Source organism: Microcaecilia unicolor, chromosome 3, assembly GCF_901765095.1.
Source record: "Microcaecilia unicolor chromosome 3, aMicUni1.1, whole genome shotgun sequence".
NCBI lineage: Eukaryota > Metazoa > Chordata > Amphibia > Gymnophiona > Siphonopidae > Microcaecilia > Microcaecilia unicolor.
Genome location: NC_044033.1, coordinates 435208511 through 435228597, shown reverse-complemented (window position 1 = coordinate 435228597; position 20087 = coordinate 435208511). Strand labels below are relative to the sequence as shown.

General features: G+C 44.8%; 1 protein-coding gene across 3 annotated transcripts in view; it reads left to right on the top strand.

The window, feature by feature from the left end:
* Window positions 1-18766, top strand: part of TAF1B (TATA-box binding protein associated factor, RNA polymerase I subunit B) — a 385284-nt gene extending 366518 nt beyond the window's left edge. For all 3 annotated transcript variants that reach the window (XM_030198879.1, XM_030198880.1, XM_030198881.1), the window contains exon 15: window positions 18245-18766. In XM_030198879.1, coding sequence (XP_030054739.1) covers window positions 18245-18284 — 40 coding nt within the window. In that variant the 3' untranslated portion in view covers window positions 18285-18766. The remainder of the gene's footprint in view (window positions 1-18244) is intronic.
* Window positions 18767-20087: the final 1321 nt, after the last annotated feature.

Below are 20087 nucleotides of genomic sequence, written 5' to 3'. Positions count from 1 at the left end.
TGCTGCCTGTCTCATCTTCCGCCAGGGTCGCTTTACTCATACTACCCCTCTCCTCAAGATCCTTCACTGGCTCCCTATCCGTTTTCGCATCCTGTTCAAACTTCTTCTACTAACCTATAAATGTACTCACTCTGCTGCTCCCCAGTATCTCTCCACACTCGTCCTTCCCGTGCACTCCGCTCCATGGATAAATCCTTCTTATCTGTTCCCTTCTGCACTACTGCCAACTCCAGACTTTGCGCCTTCTGTCTCGCTGCACCCTATGCCTGGAATAAACTTCCTGAGCCCCTTGGCCACCTTTAAATCTAGACTGAAAGCCCACCTCTTTAACATTGCTTTTGACTCGTAACCACTTGTAACCACTCACCTCCACCTACCCTCCTCTCTTCCTTCCCGTTCACATTAATTGATTTGATTTGCTTACTTTATTTATTTTTTGTCTGTTAGATTGTAAGCTCTTTGAGCAGGGACTGTCTTTCTTCTATGTTTGTGCAGCGCTGCGTAGGCCTTGTAGCGCTATAGAAATGCTAAATAGGGAGGATAGAAGAAGGAGGGAGTGATTAGGGTAGTTATAGAGGGTGGGCTTTCATAACTGATTGGGTTGGTGAGGTATAGTAATGAGGTTATTGGTTCTCATTGTAGACTTTGTTAAAGAAGTATGTCTTCAGAGACTTGCGAAAGATAGTTATATCGTTGGTGGTTTTCAAGTCTGTAGGTAACATAGTAACATAGTAGATGACGGCAGAAAAAGACCTGCACGGTCCATCCAGTCTGCCCAAGATAAACTCATGTGTATACCTTACCTTGATTTGTACCTGTCTTTCTCAGGGCACAGACCGTATAAGTCTGCCCAGCAGTTTTTCCTGCCTCCCAACCACCTGTCCCGCCTTTCATCACCTGCTCTGGCACAGACCGTATAAAAGTCTGCCCTCCCCTATCCTCGCCTCCCAACCACCAACCCCTCTTCCCCCCACCTGCTCTGCCACCCAATTGTAGCTAAGCTTCTGAGGATCCATTCTTTCTGCATAGGATTCCTTTATGCACATCCCACGCATGTTTGAATTCCATTACTGTTTTCATTGCCACCACCTCCCGCGGGAGGGCATTCCAAGCATCCACCACCCTCTCCGTGAAAAAATACTTCCTGACATCTTTTCTGAGTCTGCCCCCCTTCAATCTCATTTCATGTCCTCTCGTTCTACCGCCTTCCCATCTCCGGAAAAGATTCGTTTGCAGATTAATACCTTTCAAATATTTGAACGTCTGTATCATATCACCCCTGTTCCTCCTTTCCTCCAGGGTATACATGTTCAGGTCAGCAAGTCTCTCTTCATACATTTTGGAACGCAAATCCCATACCATCCTCGTAGCTTTTCTTTGCACCGCTTCCATTTTTTTGACATCCTTCGCAAGGTACGGCCTCCAAAACTGAACATAGTACTCCAGGTGGGGCCTCACCAACGTCTTATACAGGGGCATTAAAACCTCCCTTCTTCTGCTGGTCACACCTCTCCCTATACAGCCTAGCAATCTTCTAGCTACGGCCACCGCCTTGTCACACTGTTTCGTCGCCTTCAGGTCCTCGGATACTATCACCCCAAGATCCCTCTCCCCGTCCGTGCCAATCAGACTCTCCCCGCCTAACACATACGTCTCCCTTGGATTTCTACTCCCTAAGTGCATCACTTTGCATTTCTTCGCATTGAATTTTAATTGCCAAACGTTAGACCATTCTTCTAGCTTCTTCAGATCTTTTTTCATGTTTTCCACTCCCTCCGGGGAGGTAGTGCATTCCATAGCTGCGTACTCATGTAGGAGAAGGTAGTGGCATGTGTCAGCTTGTATTTTAGTCCTTTACAGTTGGGGAAGTGCAGGTTGAGGAATTTGCGGGATGATCTTGTGGCGTTTCTGGGAGGTAGGTCTACAAGGTTTATCATGTAGATTGGGGCGTCTGCATGAATGATTTTGTGTACAATCGTGCAGATCTTGAACGCAATTCGTTCCTTGAGTTGGAGCCAATGAAGTTTCTCTCAAGGGTTTTGCACTTTCATATTTAGTTTTTCCAATTATGAGTCTGGCGGCAGTATTCTGGGCAGTTTGGAGTTTTTTGATAGTCTGCTCTTTACAACCAGCGTACAGTGCGTTACAGTAGTCTAGATGACTTATTACCATTGACTGTACCAAGGTGCGGAAGATGTATCTCGGGAAGTACGGTTTTACTCTTTTGAGTTCCCACATGGAGTAGAACATCTTTTTCGTGGGTATCAAGAGTGAGGTTTCAATCAATGGTGACTCCAAGAATTTTCAAGTTTTGTGAGACAGGGAGAGAACAATATGGTGTGATTATGGTGGAGAAATTTTTTGTATTGTGTTGTGAGGTGAGTACAAGGCATTGTGTTTTTTCTGCGTTGAGTTTTAGTTGGAATGCATCTGCCCATGTGTGCATTGTGTGGAAGCTTTGGTTAATTTCGTTGGAGATATCATTTAGATCACGTTTGAACTGGATGTATATTGTGACGTCATCAGCATATATGTAGGGGTATCTTTTCTGAGATGCAGCAACCAGAATTGAACACAATATTCGAGGTGCGGTCGCACCGTGGAGCAATACAAAGGCATTATAACATCCTCATTTTTGTTTTCCATTCCTTTCCTAATAATACCTAACATTCTATTTGCTTTCTTAGCCGCAGCAGCACACTGAGCAGAAGGTTTCAATGTATCATCAACGATGACACCTAGAACCATTTCTTGGTCATTGACTCCTAATGTGGACCCTTGCATGACATAGCTATAATTTGGGTTCCTCTTTCCCACATGCATCACTTTGCACTTGCTCACATTAAACGTCACCTGCCATTTAGACGCCCAGTCTCGTAAGGTCCTCTTGTAATTTTTCACAATCCTCCCGCGATTTAACAACTTTGAATAACTTTGTGTCATCAACAAATTTAATTACCTCACTAGTTACTCTACTACTACTACTACTACTTAGCATTTCTATAGCGCTGCCAGGGTTACGCAGAGCTGTACAAGTTTAAACATGGGGAAGGACACTCCCATTACTAGGTCATTTATAAATAAGTTAAAAAGCAGCGGTCCCAGCACAGACCCCTGGGGAACCCCACTAACTACCCTTCTCCATTGAGAATACTGACCATTTAACCCTACTCTCTGTTTTCTATCTTTTAACCAGTTTTTAATCCACAATAGAACACTACCTCCTATCCCATGACTCTCCAATTTCCTCTGGAGTCTTTCATGAAGTACTTTGTCAAACGCCTTCTGAAAATCCAGATACACAATATCAACCGGCTCACCTTTATCCACATGTTTGTTCACCCCTTTAAAGAAATGTAGGAGATTGGTGAGGCAAGATTTCCCTTCACTAAATCCATGTTGACTTTGTCGCATTAATCCATGCTTTTGAATATGCTCTGTAATTTTGTTCTTAATAATAGTCTGTACCATTATGCCCAGCACCGACGTCAGGCTCACCGGTCTATAATTTCCCGGATTGCCTCTGGAACCTTTTTTTAAAAATCGGCGTTACATTGGCCACCCTCCAATCTTCCGCTACCACGCTCGATTTTAAGGATAAACTACATATTACTAACAATAGCTCCACAAGCTCATTTTTCAGTTCTATCTGTACTCTGGGATGAATACCATGTGGTCCAGGAGATTTGATACTCTTCAGTTTATAGAACTGCCCCATTACATCCTCCAGGTTTACAGAGAATTCATTGTTTCTCTGACTCGTCAGCTTCGGATACCATTTCCAGCACCGGTATCCCACCCAAATCTTCTTTGGTGAAGACCGAAGCAAAGAATTCATTTAATCTCTCTGCTACGGCTTTGTCTTCCATTATCGCCCCTTTTACTCCTCGGTCATCTAGCGGTCCAACTGATTCTTTTGCCGGCTTCCTGCTTTTAATATACCTAAAAAAAAAATTTTCTATGTGTTTTTGCCTCTAATGCAATCTTTTTTTCGAAGTCCCTCTTAGCCTTCCTTATCAGCACTTTGCATTTGACTTGACATTCCTTATGCTGTTTCTTATTATTTTCAGTCGGTTCCTTCCATTTTCTGAAGGATTTTCTTTTAGCTCTAATAGCTTCCTTCACCTCACTTTTTAACCACACTGGCTGTCGTCTGGTCTTCCGTCCTCCTCCTTTATTAATGTAACTCTATGGGTTACATTTTAAAAGATTACCTGGCTCCTTCTAGATCTGGTGTAGAGGCAGTGAGTAGTGCAGTGAGACTGAGTGGTCTGTGTGCATGCGCTGAGTGTTCCACATGCTGATGGAACTCTCAGGAGAGTCACAAACAGCTGAGGCTGGCAGTTGGGAGGGAGCTCTATTGGTGAGAACATGTTACTAGGAAAAGACTGGAAGAAAGTTGATGCTGGAGATCATCACCTGAAAGAAAAGGCGCCCACCGTTCAAGAGAGCCAGAGAGAAAACAAAGAGAACAGCTAAGTGACTGAAACTATTAAAAAAGCGCACATAAGAGAAAATAATAAAGGAAACCTAAATAAATGAGAGAGCACTAAAAGGGGAAAAAAATAGAGGAAAACTTACATGTTGAGATCCTTTAAGGTCTCCTGAAATCTGAAAGACAGGAGAAAAGAAACTTTTAAGAATCTAGTGTTTTATAAAATTGAATGTGCTTAAATGATTTATGTACCTAATATTTATACTTAGCTGAAAATGCTCCCAATGTTTCTAGTGACTAAACTGATTTGTGTTGCAAACCTGTAATTCAAATACATATGTTAAATTTGCAAGTTGGTAAAATTTCATTAACATTTAAATATAATTCAAATAATAAAAAAATATTTTCTTTGTATTGTTAAACTCCCTGGTTGGTGTTGAGTCATTTTGGGGACACACTGTGACATATTTGGTACCATCATTGTCATACCTTGCTGTGCCACCAGGGGGTTTACAATAATACGCGGAATATATTTGGCCTGGGCTTCCAGGATGGTGTTTTTGAACAGCATCCACGCCTGATGTAAATTTTGACCCTTGCAGTCGCTCCTCTAAGTTTTTTTTTTTTTTCACAGTTCTTCTCATTTTGTCATAGTCTCTTTTTTTAAAGTTAAATGCTTACATATTTGATTTCCTATGTATATTTACTTCAAAGCTAATATCAAATCCGATCATATGATCACTTTTATCAAGTGGCCCCAGAACCATTACCTTCTGCACCAGATCATGCACTCCACTAAGGACTAGGTCTAGAATTTTTCCTTCTCTCATCGGCTCCTGTACCAGCTGCTCCATAAAGCAGTCCTTGATTTTGTCAAGGAATTTTTACCTCCCTAGCATGCCCCAATGTTACATTTACCCAGTCAATATCGGGGTAATTGAAATCACCCATTATTATTGTGTTTCCCAGTTTGTTTGCATCCCAAATTTCCGTTAACATTTCTGCATCCGTCTGTTCATCCTGTCCAGGCGCACAGTAGTACTGCGGTCTCTTTTGCAACCTCACTATTAGGTTACCCTATCTTCCATAGAGATGGCTGTGCGACACCGTTTCTAATTAACTGGCCACACAGACATCCCAGCAGAGTAGAGAGGCAGCCAAGTGGTCAGTGCGGTGGATTTCACATAAAGGGACCCATGTACAAATCCCACCTTAACACCCATATTTTGTATTGTGAGCCCTCCAGGAACACCTAGAAACCTACTGTACCTAACTGTACACAAATACAAAAGCCCTCAGGTCTGCAGGTATCTCCTATATATAGGTGCGGTTGGTATTTTGTGGATTTTGAAGGTTCACAATTTCCACCACAAGTGTACTAGTTAGAGTGGGATATGAACCATTTAAGATTTTGTAGACCTCAATCATATCCCTCTCAGCCATCTCTTTTCCAAGCTGAAGAGCCCTAATCTCTTTAACCTTTCCTCATATGAGAGGCATTCCAATCCCTTTATTATTTTGGTCTCTCTTCTTTGAACCTTTTCTAATTCTGCTATATCTTTTTTGAGATACAGTGACCAGAATTGGATGTAATACTCAAGGTGAGGTCACACCATGGAGTGATACAGAGGCATTATAATATTCTTGGTCTATTTACCATCCCTTTCCTAATGATTCCTAGCATCCTAGCTTTTTTGGCTGCCGCTGCACACTGGGCAGAAAAGTTCAACGTATTTTCTTGAGTGCTGACTCCTAAGATGGACCCTAGCATCAGGTAACTATGATTCGGATTACTCTTCTCAATGTGCACCACTTTGCATTTGTGTACTTTTATTTCATCTACCATTTGAGTACCCAGTCTTCCAGTTTTCTAAGGTCTTCCTGCAATTTTTCACAGTCCACATATGTTTTGATAACTTTTAATAGTTTTGTGTCATCTGTAAATGTAATCACCTCAGTACAAACAATACCATAATAGACACCTTGGAAAAACATTCAAATAACAGTTATAAGATGTCAGCATGCTACCAATGAAAACACCTAACAAGCACGCATTAAAACATTCAAATGCCAGATAAAATGCTAATGCTTTTTCTACAATACAGCTTAACTGTGTAGTGGAGGGGCCAAATGCAGGTATATAGATAGGATCAAGATGAGTGGCTAAAGTCAAGGCATGTTCTTTTACAACCAAAGTATATGGAACTCATCTAAGTGTGTGTAGCAAGCTAGTCCAGGGCAGAAGGAGTGTATAAATCAGTCACCGTATTTATTAAAGGCTTGGGAGAAGAACCAGGCTTTCACCTGTTTCCTAAACTAGAGGTAGTCTTGAGTTAGTTGGCCCTTCAGGGGGTAAGTTCCAAAGCATGGTGGCTACTCCTGAGAAGGCTCATTGGCTCACATACAATTTCTTTGGTGAGGGGACAGATAGTGATGCTGCTTGAGAGGACATTAGAGGTCTCAAAGGTATGTAAAGGGCTAACTTATTCTTTAAGTACTCTGGCCCATTTTGTCTGAGAACCTTGAAAATCAGAGTTTTAAATTTAGTCCTGTAAGGTACTGATAGTGTAATTTTTGCAGGAAGGGTGTGATGTGGTCACACGACTTTCAGCCTTCTATCAGTCGTGCTGCAGCATTCTGAATTGGTTGCAACTGATTCAAACACTATTTGGTTTGACCAGTGTACAGGGCATTACAGTAGTCTAGGCATGATGTTATCATGGCATTGGCCACTTTGGTCAGACTCATCTTTTCAATATATGGAGAGAGATTTCGTAGCTGACGCAGGTGATAGAGATCATTTTTAAAGGTTGTTTGAATTTGTGGGATCAGAGTGAGTGATGAGTCTAGCAGCATCCCAAGATTCCTGACCTATGAGGGGGAGTTTATAATTCCCAAAAGGTATTTTGAAGTCAGGTGTTTGTCCACTTGTCTTAGGTACCCAAGAAATCTCTGCTTTGCTTGAGTTCAGGCAGGGTAATAGAAAGTGCATTGTTATAGTTTGATTCATTTTGAGGGATAGAACTCAGTTTTGAAAGATGCAAAAATATCCCTGAATGCAGTACCTTGCATTGTTCCACAGTGGTCTTTCCTGTCATATGTGTGTGCAGCCACTGGCAAAGCTGAGTCATAATGAGTTAATTTTTGCCAACAGGTCCCTCTGCTTGGGGGAACAGTGGGTAGAGGCTTTGGAGAGGTCAAGGGAGTGTTTGTAGAATTCTTCTCCGTGGATGTCATTTTATAAATTAAAATTGAGTCCATTAAATACGGAGGTTCTTCGGGTGAGGAAGGAAACTGGGGCTCCTATGTATTAATGCTTAGGCCTTTATTTTAGAAACCTTATTTATGATTTACACATGTATATTGAATAAACATTGAAAAATCAGTTTTAGAAAGCCAGGAGTTAAACTTGTAAATCTGCAATACTTGCATACGGTAAGGGGTCGTGGTTTGGATGGGACTAGAGCAGAGCAAAAATATATGTATATTCCCCATTTCAGAAGGGGAGTTTGTCTCAGGATTTACAGTTCTCCCAGATGTGTATAGGTTTTGTAGTTCTAGGCAGTGCTGTGTAGAAGGGATGAGCTGATGTCAGCCCCCTTAATTCCCCAGTGTTTTTTCCTCTTAAAATAAATAGTGTCAAATGATTGCAGCCTCTGTACTTAATTGGGAGCATGTAGAAGAGTATGCTTCCAAAAATGGCACATATCTACTGTACATATATTGGCACTTTCACAGTTACGTTATAAAATATCAACTTAAATGTGTAAGTGCTGACACCTAGAAACATCGAAAAATGGCGGCAGATAAAGACCATATGGCCTATCCAGTCTGCCCATCCATTCAATCCACTATTCCTTTCTCTCCCATATATGATTCCTAGTTGCCTCCATTAATGTTTCAGATATTGGCAATTGTAAAATGGTGCTCCCCTAGCACGAAATCACTGCATACACAGCAGATCCTTTTTTCTAAAATACTGCCAGAATTTGACATGTCCCAATTCCAATTTTTTGTGTTCTTTCTAAAACGAGGCTGCACACATTTTCTCAAAGCCCATTACGTAAATTGGTAATGTTAGTAAAGAGGGGCCTGTGCGATTTCCCAAGAAGAGTTGTAGCTGGAGAATCATTTGTTGGAAGTGAGGAATAAGGTTGGTAGGTCGTACCTGATTTTAGACGGGTCACTGAGCATGGAAAAAGAGTTGGTAGTAGTGACTCAGCTGTTGTGTTTAAATGCAGCAGCTTTGATTACAGCAACCTCTGTTTAAGGATAAGATCTTTGCAACGTTTCTCCTTGTATTAATAACATTGTACTTAAACAAAAAGCAGTTAGTGAAGTTGCACGCTATTCAGTATTCTGATGCCCATTTGGTTTGCTTTTTGGGTTGGGCTGGAGAGATTGTGTCTCCACAGTCATAAACGTTTTGCATTGGCTTCCTGTGGCATCAACATTGACATACTACAAAGCCCAGTATGTTGCCAGTATATTAATATCATACAGGCTTTATTGTCACATGATAGGCATCTTTCACAGATACCATCCCTAAAAGATAGAAGTCCATCAAACCAATTAATCAGCTTTTTCCTGTTGCTGCTCCTCAGTCCTTCAAGAGATTCATGAATTTTTAATCAAATGAAGTTTAGATGAGCATTGAAGAGTTGTTTTTGTTGGTGGTTGGTTGCTTTAAGCTGGGGATCTTGTTTTTACTAAGGGGCTCTGTTACTCATAGGAGCCAACTTTTCAGAATTATTGGGGGTGCTAAGCCCAGAGGAAATAACCCCTCCCTGGACACATACAAGGAATTTTTTCAATATTGGGGGTGCTCAAGCACACACATAGCCGGCTCCTATGCCTTTACTTGATTTTGCAGTTACTGCTCCTTAACTTAATAAATTAATGTGCAGTAAATAGAAATTAAGAGGCTGTTTTACTAAAGCTCAGTGTGTGCTAAGTTACATGCAATATTAACTTTGTGTGTGTGTGTATATATATATATGTGTATATATATATGTGTATATATATATATGTATGTATGTATGTATGTATATATCATACATGTAAGGGCAGTTTCCAAAAGTCATTTACCCAAGTAGATGCACTATTTGAAAACTGTCCACCCTACCTGCAGGTAAAAATATTCATTGGTGGTTCTTTGAGTTTGTGAGGATGTCGGAATCCATTGTTTTGGTATTACTAACGCATCTCTTTCCTGCCCCCACCCAGAAGCTGTTGCCCTAGGTGACCACTTAGTCTTGCCTAATAATTGGGCTGGACCTGCTCAGGTGGAATATACAATAGGCCCTTTGTATTCACCAGGGGGAACTGGGCTGGAGTTGCAACAGCCTATAACACAGATGTGTTGCAGACTCTGGTAATGTCTGCATGTTACCAGCTGAAAAAAAAGCTTTTAATGCAATATTTACTAAGAGTAGAGAGAGTAGTTCTGACTTAGCTTGATGCTTTTTGACCAATTACAATTAATTGGATCCGTGCAAATCTGTTTCTAAGCTTGATAAACTTAATAGATCATTTGCGGCTATGTCTGGGTGATAGAGCGCTGTCTCCTTTAATTTTTCTAATCAATACCATTAGATCCTATTATCTAGGTTCAGGGATGTTTGTATGTGTGTTCAGAAGGATGGCGTTATGGTTTTAGTTATTTCTGACTGATAGAACACAATCAGTTGTTCAGAGAGGGAAGGCATCTTCCTCTAGTTTAGAATGGGGGGGGTCCAATAAAGGGTGATTTTATTATTTAATGTCTACGTGCATTCTGCTTTAAAACTCAGTGTTGTGCTGATTTGCAAACCTAGAGTTTCTTATACAGCAATTTTGCTAATCTGATTGGAGTTATTAATGGGTGTCTTAAAATGTCTAATTGGCTGTGAATGTGACCAAAACAGAAATTATTGGATTAGTAATACAGAGTTTGATGTGGCAGGTAGTCACATTTACTTTGATGGTATCCTCTAATGTCTCTGTTTAAAAGGTTAGAGGTTCTTGTGAACACCCACCTAATATCAAGGTCCACACTACCCTCCAGATGGTCCCCAATAGTAAGAAAGCTCATTCCACCTCCAATGTCTTATTGCTAACTAGCTTACTCACTTCTTTTAACATCCAATCTGAATCTCAATTAAGTACTGTCATACATGGTATGAAATCTACCATGGCCCCCCATGACCCCATTCCTTCCATTTTTATTAAACGGTCTCTCCAAGAGCTTATTCCATTTGTTTTACATGTGATTTCTTTGTCCCTCTCTTCTGGAAAGGTTCCGGAAGCATGGAAGCTTGCTATTCTGAGCGCTAAGATAAAAGATTCTTCCAAACTTATCTCTGATAAATGTAACTATTGCTCTATTGCCAACCTTCTAAGCGAACTATCTGTCAAAATCTCATCAGTTTTAGCATGTTATATTCTGCTGCAATTATAAGAATCACAGTGACTGCTTGCCATACTGAAACTAGTGATAGAAGTTTTGTTTCGTAGGTTCATTTTATACAGGATCAGATCTTATTACAGCAATAGTGTATGGGCAAGGAAAGTTGTCATATGACCTATCAGTTAGTCTGAAGGGAGGAAACAACATTTTTTGCAACATATAACACAATTTCTCCCACACCTGACAGCTTTTTGAATGATTGCCTATACCATATTTCATAATGACAAAACCGTTCATATTAGAACAAGAGCATGTGTTCTTTATATGATTAAGTATATCAGTGTTTAATCATGAAGAAATAGAACCTGTGCAGAGTGCCAGATTCAACTCTGGCCACCTTGTTGGGCAGACTGCATGGACCGTGCAGGTCTTTATCTGCCGACATTTACTATGTTACCATATCACCTCAGTAAGACCAGCAGAAAATTCCCCCACTTCAAAACACTTTGCATAGGTTTGTGCAAAAACCTTACCATACTGTAACTCCCAGGACTCAGAGTAACACCCGTATCTATAAAGAGGCAGTACTGTATTACACCAGGTCCAACTCCAGTACTCCACCCAGGAAGAAAACAGAAAATAACGAGACTTCTAGAGATCTCAACATTACTTTAGACATGCTGATATCTGCTTAGTTTATATTTGCCAGCCTTGTACTGAAGGTATACTTATCTGTCTTATTTACAGGGCATCTGTAAGGAATATGAATGAGATAGATTTACTTACATTTGGAGACCCAGTGTATGAAAATTTCTCATGTTATATTCATTCTCCGAAGACAAGCAGGCTGCTTGTTCTCACTGATGGGGTGACGTCCACGGCAGCCCCTCCAATCGGAACTTCACTAGCAAAGCTCTCGCGCGCCCATGCGCACCGCGCATGCGCGGCAGTCTTCCCGCCCGAACAGGCTCGTGTTCGTCAGTCTTCTTTTGTCCGCGCTCGGGACGGTCGTGTTTTGCCGCCGTTTCGTGCCCCTCAAGTTGACCCTCACGCGTCTTCGCGATTTCGCTAAAAAAAAAAAAAGAGACCTTGGTCTTTGTCCCTTCCCATGTGTCCAGTTTGTTTCCCCGGCGTAAGTTTCCTTTCGCTTTCGGGGTAGGCCTTTTTTGTGGCCTCAGTACGGGGTTTTTTTTCTCTCCCTTATTTTTGGTGCCCTTCGTCACCATCGCGAATTTTGATTTCGCCGGCGTGATTTTTCCGCCCATGTCATCGAAGTCTCCCAGCGGCTTCAAGAAGTGCACCCAGTGCGCCCGGGTAATCTCGCTCACTGATAGGCACGCTTCGTGTCTTCAGTGTCTGGGGGCTGGGCACCGCCCGCAGGCCTGTAGTCTTTGTGCTCTTTTACAGAAGAGGACTGAGGTAGCAAGATTGGCCCAGTGGAACGTGTTGTTCTCGGGCTGTTCGTCGACAACAGCACCGGAGGCATCGAGTGCATCGACGTCGACAGCATCGAAGTCTTCGACCTCGGCATCGACGGCATCAAGGTTTTGACCCTCTGCATCGTCGGTACCGAGACATCGGAAGGCTGTGTCGGCGTCGGTGGTACCGGGACCTCCGCTGTTGCCGATGTCATCGGACGGTGGTGCTTCGACTGGAGTGCAGGTGAGGGCTGTCCATTCCCCTGCTGGTGGCGGTGAGCCTTCGGGTGGGTCTCCTCCTGCCCTGAGGGCTCCTGCGGTACAGCCCCCCCGAGATCGACCTTCTTCGGCCTCGGCCCCGAGGAAGAGACAGTTGGATTCTACGTCCTCCTCGTCGGTACCGGGAAGCTCCTGTGACATGCTTCGTTTGAAGAAATCAAAGAAGCATCGACACCGGTCTCCTTCCCACATCGGTACCGAGAGCTCTGGGTCGCCGAGGGAGTCGGCACCCAGTAGGCATCGGCACTGGGAGGACCGCTCACCCTCTGTTCAGGAGGTGTCAATGCGCTCCACCTTGGACAGCCCGGAACCACCTCCACGCCCGGAACAGACTCTGACCTCGACGCCTGCATCGGCTTCCATGTCTTTCTCCACAGCCGCTCTGCACGAGAGTCTCCGGGCCGTTCTCCCAGAGATCCTGGGAGAGCTGTTGCGCCCTTCCCCTCCGGTACTGGGGGTGTCTGCGCCACCGGTACCGTCGAGTGAGGCGCCGGGTACCGGCTGCGGCCGCCTCCCAGGAAGACTCCCCGACGACGTCGGTGGAGGGAGCTTCACCGGTGCTGGCGAGGGAGTCTACCTCTTGACGCTCCCACCGTGGCCATGTTTCCACAGAGTCTAGTCGGGCACGGCTTCAGACACAGGTTCGGGAACTTGTATCTGATACCGATGGTGAGGCCTCGTGGGAGGAGGAGGAGGACATCAGATATTTCTCTGACGAGGAGTCTGATGGCCTTCCTTCTGATCCCACTCCCTCCCCTGAAAGGCAGCTTTCTCCTCCCGAGAGTCTGTCTTTCGTGGCCTTTGTCCGGGAGATGTCTACGGCCATCCCCTTCCCGGTGGTTGTGGAGGATGAGCCCAGGGCTGGAATGTTTGAGCTCTTGGACTATCCTTCTCCACCTAAGGAAGCATCCACAGTACCCATGCATCATGTCCTAAAAAAGACATTGCTGGCGAACTTGACCGAGCCTCTAACTAATCCCCACATTCCCAAGAAGATCGAATCCCAGTATCGGATCCATGGGGACCCAGAGCTGATGCGCACTCAGTTGCCTCACGACTCTGGTGTGGTGGATCTGGCCCTAAAGAAGGCTAAGAGTTCTAGGGAACATGCTTCGGCGCCCCCGGGCAAGGACTCTAGAACCTTAGACTCCTTTGGGAGGAAGGCCTACCATTCTTCTATGCTCGTGGCCAAGATTCAGTCCTACCAGCTCTACACGAGCATCCATATGCGGAACAATGTGCGGCAGTTGGCGGGCTTGGTGGACAAGCTCCCTCCTGAGCAAGCCAAGCCGTTTTCAGGAGGTGATCAGGGCAGCTGAAGCGTGCAGAAAATTCCTGGCCAGAGGGGTATATGATACCTTTGATGTTGCGTCCAGGGCCGCTGCTCAAGGTGTGGTGATGCGCAGACTCTCATGGCTGCGTGCCATCCGACCTGGAGAATAGGATCCAGCAGCGGATTGCGGGACTCCCCTTGCCGAGCGGGACAACATTTTTGGAGAGAAAGTCGAACAGGTGTATAACAGCTCCACCAGCAGGATCTGCTTTCGACCAAGTTCTCCCGCCAGCAGCCTTCAGCATCTACCTCCTCAGGTAGACTTTTTATGGGGGAAGGAGGGCTGTTCCCTACTCTTCTGGTAAGCGTAGGTACAGTCCTCCTTCCCGACAGCTTGCGGCTCAGGCTAAGCCCCAGCGCGCGCGCTCTCGTCAGCAGCGTGCGCCTCAGCAAGGCCTCACGGCTCCCCAGCAAAAGCAGGGGACGAGCTTTTGACTGGCTCCAGCAGAGCATAGCCGACATCAACGTGTCCGTGCCGGGCGATTTGCCGGTCGGGGGGGAGGTTGAAAGTTTTTTCACCAAAGGTGGCCTCTTATAACCTCCGACCAGTGGGTTCTTCAATAGTCCTGCAAGGATACACCCCCAGTTTGGCCTCAAAGCCTCCAAATTGCCCACCGGGAGCTCAATCCTACAGCTTCCAACACAAGCAGGTACTTGCAGAGGAACTCTCCGCCCTTCTCAGCGCCAATGCAGTCAAGGGCTGGGATTCTATTCCAGGTACTTCCTTGTGGAAAAGAAAACAGGGGGGATGCGTCCCATCCTAGACCTAAGGGGCCCTGAACAAATATCTGGTCAAGGAAAAGTTCAGGATGCGTTCCTGGGCAACCCTTCTCCCCATGATTCAGGAAAACGGATTGGCTATGCTCTCTGGACTTGAAGGACGCCTACACACACATCCCGTATTGCCAGCTCACAGGCAGTATCTGCGATTTCAGCTGGGCACACGTCACTTCCAGTACTGTGTGCTACCCTTTGGGCTCGCCTCTGCGCCCAGAGTGTTCACGAAGTGCCTGGCTGTAGTAGCAGCAGCACTTCGCAGGCTGGGAGTGCATGTGTTCCCTTATCTCGACGATTGGCTGGTGAAGAACACATCCGAGGCAGGAGCTCTACAGTCCATGCAGATGACTATTCGACTCCTGGAGCTACTGGGGTTTGTGATAAATTACCCAAAGTCCCATCTTCTCCCAGTACAGAGACTCGAATTCATAGGAGCTCTGCTGGATTCTCGGACGCTCGTGCCTATCTTCCGGAGACAAAGGCCAACAATCTGCTGTCCCTCGTCTCCCGGGTCTCAGCAGATCACACCTCGGCAGATGTTGAGATTGCTTGGCCACATGGCCTCCACAGTTCATGTGACTCCCATGGCTCATCTTCACATGCGATCTGCTCAATGGACCCTAGCTTCCCAGTGGTTTCAAGCTGCTGGGGATCTAGAAGACGTGATCCACCTGTCCATGAGTTTTCTCAAATCCCTGTATTGGTGGACGATTTGGTCCAATTTGACTCTGGGACGCCCTTTCCAAATTCCTCAGCCACAAAAAGTGCTGACTACGGCTGCGTCTCTCCTGGAGTGGGGAGCTCATGTCGATGGGCTTCACACCCAGGGAAGCTGGTCCCTCCAGGAACACGATCTGCAGATCAATCTCCTGGAGTTACGAGCGGTCCTGGAAACGCTCTGAAGGCTTTCAGAGATAGGCTGTCCCACCAAATTATCCAAATTCAGACAGACAACCAGGTTGCCATGTATTACATCAACAAGCAGGGGGGCACCGGATCTCGCCCCCTGTGTCAGGAAGCCGTCAGCATGTGGCTGTGGGCTCGCCGTCACGGCATGTTGCTCCAAGCCACATATCTGGCAGGCGTAAACAACAGTCTGGCCGTCAGGTTGAGCAGGATTATGCAACCTCACGAGTGGTCGCTCAATTCCCGTGTAGTGCGACAGATCTTCCAGGTGTGGGGCACCCCCTTGGTAGATCTCTTCGCATCTCGAGCCAACCACAAGGTCCCTCAGTTCTGTTCCAGGCTTCAGGCCCACGGCAGACTGGCATCGGATGCCTTCCTCCTGGACTGGGGGGAGGGTCTGCTGTATGCTTATCCTCCCATACCTCTGGTCAGGAAGACTTTGTTGAAACTCAAGCAAGACCGAGGCACCATGATTCTGATTGCTCCTTTTTGGCCCGTCAGATCGGTTCCCTCTCCTTCTGGAGTTGTCCTCCGAAGAACCGTGGAGATTGGAGTGTTTTCCCGACCCTCTTCACACAGAACGAAGGGGCACTTCTGCATCCCAACCTCCAGTCTCTGGCTCTCACAGCCTGGATGTTGAGAGCGTAGATTTTGCCTCTTTGGGTCTGTCAGAGGGTGTCTCCCGCGTCTTGCTTGCTTCCAGAAAAGATTCCACTAAGAGGAGTTACTTCTTTTATGGAGGAGGTTTGCCGTCTGGTGTGACAGCAGCCTTAGATCCTCTCTCCTGTCCTACACAGACCCTGCTTGAATACCTTCTGCACTTGTCTGAGTCTGTCTCAGACCAACTCTGTAATGGTTCACCTTAGCGCAATCAGTGCATACCATTACCGTGTGGAAGGTAAGCCGATCTCAGGACAGCCTTTAGTTGTTCGCTTCATGAGAGGTTTGCTTTTGTCAAAGCCCCCCGTCAAACCTCCTACAGTGTCATGGGATCTCAATGTTGTTCTCACCCAGCTGATGAAACCTCCTTTTGAGCCACTGAACTCCTGCCATCTGAAGTACTTGACCTGGAAGGTCATTTTCTTGGTGAAAGTTACTTCAGCTCGTAGAGTCAGTGAGCTTCAGGCCCTGGTAGCCCAGGCTCCTTACACCAAATTTTATCATAACAGAGTAGTCCTTCGCACTCACCCTAAGTTCTTGCTGAAGGTAGTGTCGGAGTTCGATCTGAACCAGTCAATTGTCTTGCCAACATTCTTTCCCCGTCCTCATTCCTGCCCTGCTGAACGTCAGCTGCACACATTGGACTGCAAAAGAGCATTGGCCTTCTATCTGGGAGCGGACACAGGCCCAACAGACAGTCCGCCAATTGTTTGTTTCTTTTGATCCCAACAGGAGGGGAGTGCTGGGGGAAACGCACCATTTCTAATTGGCTAGCAGATTGCATTTCCTTCACTTACGCCCAGGCTGGGCTGGCTCTTGAGGGTCATGTCACGGCTCATAATGTTAGAGCCATGGCAGCGTCAGTGGCCCACTTGAAGTCAGCCACTATTGAAGAGATTTGCAAAGCTGCGACGTGGTCATCTGTCCACACATTCACATCGCATTACTGCCTGCAGCAGGATACCCGACGCGACAGTCGGTTCGGGCGTCAGTGCTTCAGATCTGTTCGGGGTTTAGAATCCAACTCCACCCCCCCCCCCCCCCCCCCCCAGGCCCAATTTTTATTCTGTTCCAGGCTACACTCTCAGTTAGTTGGATAAGTTGTTAGGTCAATCTCAGTTATGTCCTCGCCGTTGCGAGGCCCAATTGACCATGTTTGTTGTTTTGAGTGAGCCCTGGGGGCTAGGGATACCCCATCAGTGAGAACAAGCAGCCTGCTTGTCCTCGGAGAAAGCGATGCTACATACCTGTAGAAGGTATTCTCCGAGGACAGCAGGCGGATTGTTCTCACAAACCCGCCCGCCTCCCCTTTGGAGTTGTGTCTTCCCTTGTCTTGCTACATATGGGACTGACGAACACGAGCCGGTTCGGGCGGGAAGACGGCCACGCATGCGCGGTGTGCATGGGCACGCGAGAGCTAGCAAAGGCCTTTGCTAGTGAAGTTCCGATTGGAGGGGCTGCCGTGGACGTCACCCCATCAGTGAGAACAATCAGCCTGTTGTCCTCGGAGAATACCTTCTACAGGTATGTAGCATTCGCTTTGGGGTAATCCTGGAAAGTTGATTGGTTAGATGTGCTTCCAGAAGACAGTTGGAAAACACTGATGCAGTACAGTCCCATAGTGATGGGGACCAGAAAGACCTCCCAGTATGTGTATGTTCTAAAATCTATGTTTCAGGGACAACAGATCAAACTGGAGACATCATGAAAGATTTAAAAATATAACAGCATTAGAATAAATATAGAATTGATACAAATTGGGCATAACTACTTCCTTAACAATTGGTTTAGTTGTTTGTTTGTGTGTGTGTGGGGGGGGGGGGGGTAGCATTTACCATTATCACTTTTCAACTAAGATAGGTATTGGTAGGCATGTAACTATTAGGACACAAATTGCTATATAATGATAGTGATATTTAGACTTTTGTTTAATTCTTGTTTCTCATTTTTGATTATAGAACATTGATGTACAGTGTTTCATACTAGCATTTTTAAAATCAAAACATAGGTTTAAAATTATGCTGTTTTGTTTTTCTCTTCTACCTTAGTGGTTGCTGTAGACACTGGAGACAAAATATGAAGATCTAATTTTCCCAGGAGCTAACCATTTTATCCTAAATCTGTTCTCTTTCCTGCTGAGGTTGAGTCCTCGAGCCTTCATGAGAGTGTGGTCTGGTGGAGCACAAGCTTTTCAAAAGCCAGGTTGCAAAGAAAGCCATAGACAACCACAGAATCAATTGGGAGGATCCATCCAAGAATTTAAGGAAAAAAGACCAAGAACCCACACAGGAATTAGATGTTATTTTCTTTGTTGTTTTATGAAGCTGTTGTCTAGTTACATTCCTATAGAAAGCAGTTAGTGAGAATACACTACGTTTTGATACTTAATTGGCAAGGCCAAGAAAAGCTTATTGTTTTAGTGACCATTGAGATGCCTTCATGCTCGTCCTGCAGAACATTTCTGTGGAGTTTCAAGTGCCATCTTAGTACCTTCAGGAAAATGCCGTAAAAATATTGTATAAAAAATATTTGTAAAGATAGTTTCATATATAAAATATATATTTGGGTGATTTGTCTTGTGTTTTCAGCACTTAATACACTAGAGCGATTGATTATAGACCGCTTGTGTAGTAAGGAGTCCTTTTACTAAGGCATGCTAGAAAGTGACCGGCGCTGCAGTTAGTACGTGGATTTCCTGCGAGCTCCAGCTACTTTCTAGCATGGCAGAAAATAGCCGTGGTCGCCTTATTTTTTATAATGGCCACGTGCTAATTTCCCCATTAGCGCGTGGCCATTACCACTGGGAGCCCTTACCACCACCTCCCGTTCTACTCCTCCTATAATCAGGTAGCCTGCAGTAATGAACCCGCGCTACCCCATTAGCACAAGCATGCCTACTCTCTATCCCCAGACACGCCTCCCACGGCAAAAATATTTAAAGATTTACACGGGAGTAGTTTTCACTGCTAACCAAACTACCATGGAATGCCTCAGCACGTCCCAAGGTAGTGCCCTTTTACTGTGGCTTAGTAAAATGGCCCCTAATTCAGAGGAGTAGCCTGCATATAATATATATATTTTTTTAACATTTATATCGCACATTATCCCAAGCAAACTCAAGTTCAATGTGGCTTACATTTAAAAATACAGTGAGACAGAATAATAGAATTCAATTATATCAGGGGAGCAAGTAGATGGATATATCTGAAACATTTAACAGAGTTGAGATTAGCATATATACCCAACTGGGCATTTAAAGGTTTGTCCATTAATGATGCCGCATGTTCAGAGATCATAGCCATATGTAAACCACTTAGGTTGTACCACCGAAAGGCAACATATCAAATCTGTGACTCTTTACCCTTTATGAAAAACTCATTTCACACAAAGTATATTCTCCTTTGTTCTCCCACCATCCATAACCACATTGCTCTATGTAGCTTTATACTATCGCCTTTGAACACAAATCAGTCGGCTTTTCCTTGTATTGGTAATCCCTTGTCATCTCGTCCTTTTTCCTTCTCTCTCCTATTTTACCCACATTATACAATTTTTTTAAATGTATTTAAAACATTTTATTCTGCTGATCTGTTATGATTCTCATATCTTTAGCTTGTAAAATTATTCTTGCACTAACTTACCTGTGTTCATTTACTATCCTGTGCACAACCACTAATATTCATGTGATGAGTAATATTTTTATTGATTTGTTTTTACTGCAATCTCACATTTTCAACTGATATTTGCATAGTAACACAGAAAGTGACAGCAGAAAAAGACCAAATTGTCCCTCCAGTTTGCGTTCCACTTTAGTCAGATAAGCATATAAGATTGTAATAGAGTGAGCGAGTATAGGGCAAGGAGCCTTTACAAGCACATGGCTTAAAAGTG